The following is a 5,435-nucleotide window of genomic DNA, read 5'->3' on the forward strand; positions in this document are numbered from 1 at the left end:
TGACTATATTTCTAATTTTTATGTAAATAATGTTTCCAGGTTAAACCAATTTCAGCATCAGATGAGAGAACTTTGGATTCTGCTATTGCCATGGTGAATGAAATTGCTGCCCGTTCAATGGAAGGTCATGGAGATGATTCTCCAAAGACTCCAGCATCTCCAAACAAGCGCAAGTTTTCCTTCCGTTTTCCACCATCTCACACCATAACATCACATACTCGCCATGCCAGTCTTTCAAGAAGTTCTCATGATGAACGTAGAAATTTCACTGAAGAAGCTGCATCTATTCCAGACATGCAGGTACTTTATGCTGTTCAGTTGATACTGTTTCTAAGAATTTTGTCTCTCACTGTCATCAACCATCGTCATAAGTCTAACCATATCACTTTCTCTTAACCCTTCCCCTGCCCTTCATTTTTGATTTGTTTTTTTCATTTCTACTTTTTTCCTAAGACTGGTTTGTGTAGAAGCTTACTATCCCTCCCACGCACTCCTCCCCCTTCTTTGGATGCAAGTGTGGAATCATTGATGATGGGAAGTCCCATTCCATTACGTTTGCCTCTTTGGGATCGAGCATCAGCTGAATTCTATTTTGCTCGGTCACGGGACCTGTTAACAAAGTGCCCTCCTTACATGAAAGGTCATGGTCATGGTTTCTCTCGAGGCCGCTTCTATAGTGAACGTCAGAATGAACGAGGTCATTTGATAAGAGCAGGCTCTGTTGGCAGTGATGTCAGGTCCAAAAATTTGAGTAAGAACGTTTCTGATGGGAAAATATCAGAACATTGCGACCGCATGTCTCTGGGTTCTAGCCCACCCTTGGGTACTGGCTCCTTAACTGAGTTAATTCATAAGTATGGCTCCCCTCCTAAAGAAAATGGAAATGGTAAAGTTGGCAAGAGCCTCACTGAGCTGATGCAGAAATATGGTTCGCCTCCCAAAGACAAATCCTCCAACAATGGAGTGCATGCTCGCTTCTCGGTGGGTAGCCCCATCAAATCCTTTGCTGCTATGTATAAAGGACAGCGGGACAATGGCCAAAATCTTGCAAATGGCCACAATAAATCCTCAACACACAGTCTACCAAAGCACAGAATGTCTGCATCTGTTCCGAAGATTCACCTCAGTCTGGCTGCGTCGGAAGATAGTACCGACTCTATGACATCTTCTGAAGACGAGGGAATTACTCGTCGAACGAGACGGTCCAAATTCCGCCGGGCTCGTCCTGCAGCTCCAACCGCAGCCGGTAGCTCGGACTCGAGCCCTGATCTTGCCTCGTTGCGCGGAGTAGTTGCGGATGTAGTAGCTGGTCTTTGGGGAGGAAGATCGCCTCCACCTGCCTCATCGTTCCTTCATTCATTGTCTCCTCCGTACTCAGGCAATCGTGGCATGTCAGAAACGTCTTCTGACTCGGAGAATCTCGACCTATCAGAGTACCCCGAATTCGCCCGCGATTTTCTTACCTTCCCTCCTAGTCCGGCGCCAAGCCCAACGGCTTAAATTTGTATATTTTACTCTTTTTTTAAAATGAATTTGGGTATTGCGCTTTAGACAGAGTTATTTGGTTATTTGCATGTATGTAATCATAGGATAAGTCTGATTCATTGTAACTAATTTGTTTTTACTGAGACTGAATGGAGACTTGCTATTGCATGAATTATGAACTCCAATATTGCTCAAAGGTGATTCATATCACAACAAAGTAGTATGGTTGTATCAGAACAGCAAATTGTTTTTTCTTTGCTGTGTTAATTTTTGCTACATATCACTTAAAATTTTATATGGATTAAGGCTTCCAATTTTAAAAAAATTATCTGTTCTTAAACTTGAACAGAATGCTGTCTATTAATTTTCCATCTTCCTTCTCACAATTTTCCAGTCCTCTTGCCCAACTATTCATACTAATTTTGATAAATCTATTTTCTTTATTGTTCTTTTAAAAATTTTTGTTGTTTGTTTGTTGTTTTTATTTTTTCTTTACTTTAGTTTGCTTTAATTTTATTTTTATTTTTTATTTTTTTCCCTTGCCCTGTCCCCATTAAAATATTCCAGTCCACACTCAGTGCTGAGGCCAAAGCAGTCTACAGCAGTCTTGTTGAAAATTCAGCAGATGTGTCAAGTTCATCTGCAGCTTCTGAAAGTAATCCTCTTCGAATGTTACGCTCTACTCCTGTTGTACGCCCAAGAGTTCGGGGTAACAAGCACCAGGTATTAAATGCTTCCCAAAATGCAGCATTGCTCGGGTTCTTTCTCTAATTCATCTTAATTCTAATCTAATTCTTCCTAATTCTTTCTCTAATTCACTTTATTCTTCTTATTTTTTTTTATCAAAGAGCAATGAAGGATCAACAAGCGAACCATCTGGATCTAATTGTACTCTGCCAAGGTGTAGAGTTCCTCCTCCTACTCTTCAATCAGCTGGCAGGTAAAAAGTTGATTAGAAATGTTTTATCTTTTTTATTACAATTTAATCGTCCTCTCATCATCATCTCATTTTTACCTTCTTTTTTTTCAGCGGTAGTGTATTTGAGGATACAGATGTTGAAATAGATCAGCATGAGCATGCAGAACTTCGAGGTAAAAATTCTCAACATCATTATGACTACCCTATCTTCATGACGTTATTAATTGTCACAATCTACTACTTTCTTATTTTTCTTTAATGTTTTGATTCTAATTAACAGATGATAACCCAATTCCACTTCCTCCTCGGGATAGAACAAGGCCTCGTACAAATACTAAGGCTCGGCACCAAAGAAAGCATCCTCTTATAATTCCAGCTAGTGGAATGTCTAGGACTCTGGCCATGGCTTCAAGAGAAACTCTTACACTTGGGTCTGAGCTTGCTGACGAAAGCAATACAGGGTAATTTAATTTGAAATGAGATCTTTAAGTTCAGTTTTCTAAACATGTTAGAAAGTTTTTAACCATGTTTGTCTTTTCTGTAGGTCTCATGATGATAGCTATGATCAACGACTAGCATGCGAGATTGACAGGTTGGATGACCTGGATATTGATGCGACTGATGGAGGGCATGAAGAAGACACACTGGTTACTCTAGAAAATGGAATTGCTACCTTGACAAGTGGTGATCCTGTGTTTCGCTTGTCAGATCATGTATCTTGTGAAGATTTATTGGAATTTGCTTGTGATGGTCCCAACTCTCGAAGAACGCGTGGTAAAGCACGTGGCATAGACTCTGATGAGGTCAGAATAATGGGAAAGGTTTTAGGCAACAATGTAAGCATACCACTAGCTTACCTATATGTCTGGCTTTCCTATGATGGCAGTACAAATCAGCTAAGAAGTTGTGCATTTTGTTTCAGGTACATGTAGAAGCGTGCTTGGCAGCCTTAAATGCTGCTGATTGGGATGTTCATAGAGCCATCAAATTAGTTCGACTTCAGACTTTATTGCAGTCATCGCTGGACTTAGCTGACTGTGGACAAGCATTGGATAGCTGTGGATGGGATGTAGCAAGAGCTGCAAGTTGGCTACTTGCTAATTCTGATGTAGGAGAAACAACTCATGTTTAACCATTTTGATATTTTTTGAATGCCTGTAGTGAACAGTTTTGAAACTTAATCACAATTTCATTTATTACTGCTTATTAATTTTCTTCAGCCCAGAAACAGCACTGTGGTCAACTGTGATGGTCATGACAGATGCTGCTATACAAACCTGTAACTCTCTCCGGTGATACAGTTTTAAAATGATGCTCATCCCAAATAAGCCAGATTTGTATGAAATTTATTTTGTGCCAATGTTTCATTATTGTATTTTATCATGTTGCATTTATATTTATTTAGTCACTATTTAGTTTTAACCATGTTGTCTTCTTGTTTTCTTTTATAATTTTGTGTGATAAAAGCAATAATCTTGAAAAAGTATTAATGATTTCAATGTGAAGATATTCTAAAGATGTTGCTAGTGATATCATGGAAAGATCAACCAAAGTTACCTATTTTAATTAATTTCTTGTAATTGGGCATGCGGTCCCCAGTTCTGCTTTTGTACTCACGTTAGTTTTGTAACACACTGAGGTTACAGGGTTTTCTTAATTCTGCTGCTTCATTTAACCTGCAGACTAATCAAATTTCTTTATCGGTAAAGCAGCTTTTAATGAAATAATTTGGAAGTACCATACCATACCATATCATTTCATATGTATCAACTTATTACGTAATAATTCACTAATATCACACTTCGCTTTCTAAGACTTATTATAATCACAATTTCTTTATACTGTCTACCTGATAATCTGCCATGGTAATGACAATAAGACAGATGAACAGTATTTGATTATCTTAAACAAACAGACTTAATTTGTATCATGAGGATGGATCGAGGGATGGATATACTTTAACAGACTGATTTTGCATTTCATAAAATTTGAGGGTTGTAAAGATTTTTGACAATTACTGGAATTGTTGTAAAGAATCTTGATTTCATCTACACTGTCTACTCATCTATATTTTGTAAACATTTTTTTTTCTTTACATCAAAATTTGCTATTACTCAAAGTAATAATTAAAGGACTGCTTTAAGACTTCCATTTTGTATTTTCATAAAAAATTAGTCTGGTTTATTAAACAGTCTAGGTTGTGTAAGTATCGTTCTCATTTTCACTATCATTCTCATTACAATGTCTCCTTGTCGCCTTTGATCCTTATCTGCATTGTTGTGCTTGTGCTTAATCTTCTATGTACTACTACTATCTAATGCTTTTCATCACAAGTTAAATTTTCTTCAACTCGTGTTGCATTTTTTGTGTGTGTGAGACTTATTTTATGTCTGCAGAATTTCTCTGTGGACAAGTATTTTTTTTCTTTAACTACTATTTCATTGCTTAATATCAGAATGTGTGTTATTTGACTGATTAAGTCTGGACTTTGTACAACCCCTCAATGTTATTGTTATATTCATACACATATGTATATTGATGCATGCAAAATGGAGTGAGCGAGTTGAGGGCACAAATTCTGGTGATGTCCCTTTATTTTTTACTCTCAAGTTTCCTTCTTTAAAATCTTAACAATGTTGCCATGTTTGGCAGCTTAATATTATTGCTACTACTCTCGCTACTTCTACCCTAAAAATGTATTGGATTGCCATTTTAAGATATATTTTGAATGAATAATACTCATTGGCTTGTTTTTTTTGGCTAAGGGCATATTATTCAACTTCTATAACTCATTATAATAATTTTATGTCCAAAACCATCATTATGTGATCTGACATCAATTGGAAAGCTGTGCACTTTAATTAATAAAATGTCGTTTTAAAACTTTTGAAAGAGATCTGATTCTACTCGTTGCTCTCCTGGGTATCCGTGCCAGAAACCAGTTGAAAACAATACAGTTTGGGTTTTTGGGAAAGGTGGTGATGATGTTCATTTTCTGTAATGATTTATTATATGGAAAATGCGCTCATAT

The 5,435-nt window shown here is 37.2% G+C and overlaps 1 protein-coding gene across 6 annotated transcripts in view; it reads left to right on the forward strand.

Annotated features, from left to right (window-relative positions):
• LOC113207803 (activated Cdc42 kinase-like) overlaps positions 1–5,296 on the forward strand; it is a 33,319-nt gene extending 28,023 nt beyond the window's left edge. For 4 of the 6 annotated variants that reach the window (XM_052267200.1, XM_026424501.2, XM_026424503.2 and 1 more), the window contains 2 exons: positions 40–300; positions 454–2,046. In XM_052267200.1, coding sequence (XP_052123160.1) covers positions 40–300; positions 454–1,500 — 1,308 coding nt within the window. In that variant the 3' untranslated portion in view covers positions 1,501–2,046. The other 2 variants (XM_026424502.2, XM_026424504.2) reach the window with 1 other exon arrangement.
• The last annotated feature ends 139 nt before the right edge of the window (positions 5,297–5,435 follow it).

Source organism: Frankliniella occidentalis, unplaced genomic scaffold, assembly GCF_000697945.3.
Source record: "Frankliniella occidentalis isolate FOCC.00 unplaced genomic scaffold, Focc_3.1 Scaffold47, whole genome shotgun sequence".
NCBI classification, from domain to species: Eukaryota; Metazoa; Arthropoda; class Insecta; order Thysanoptera; family Thripidae; genus Frankliniella; species Frankliniella occidentalis.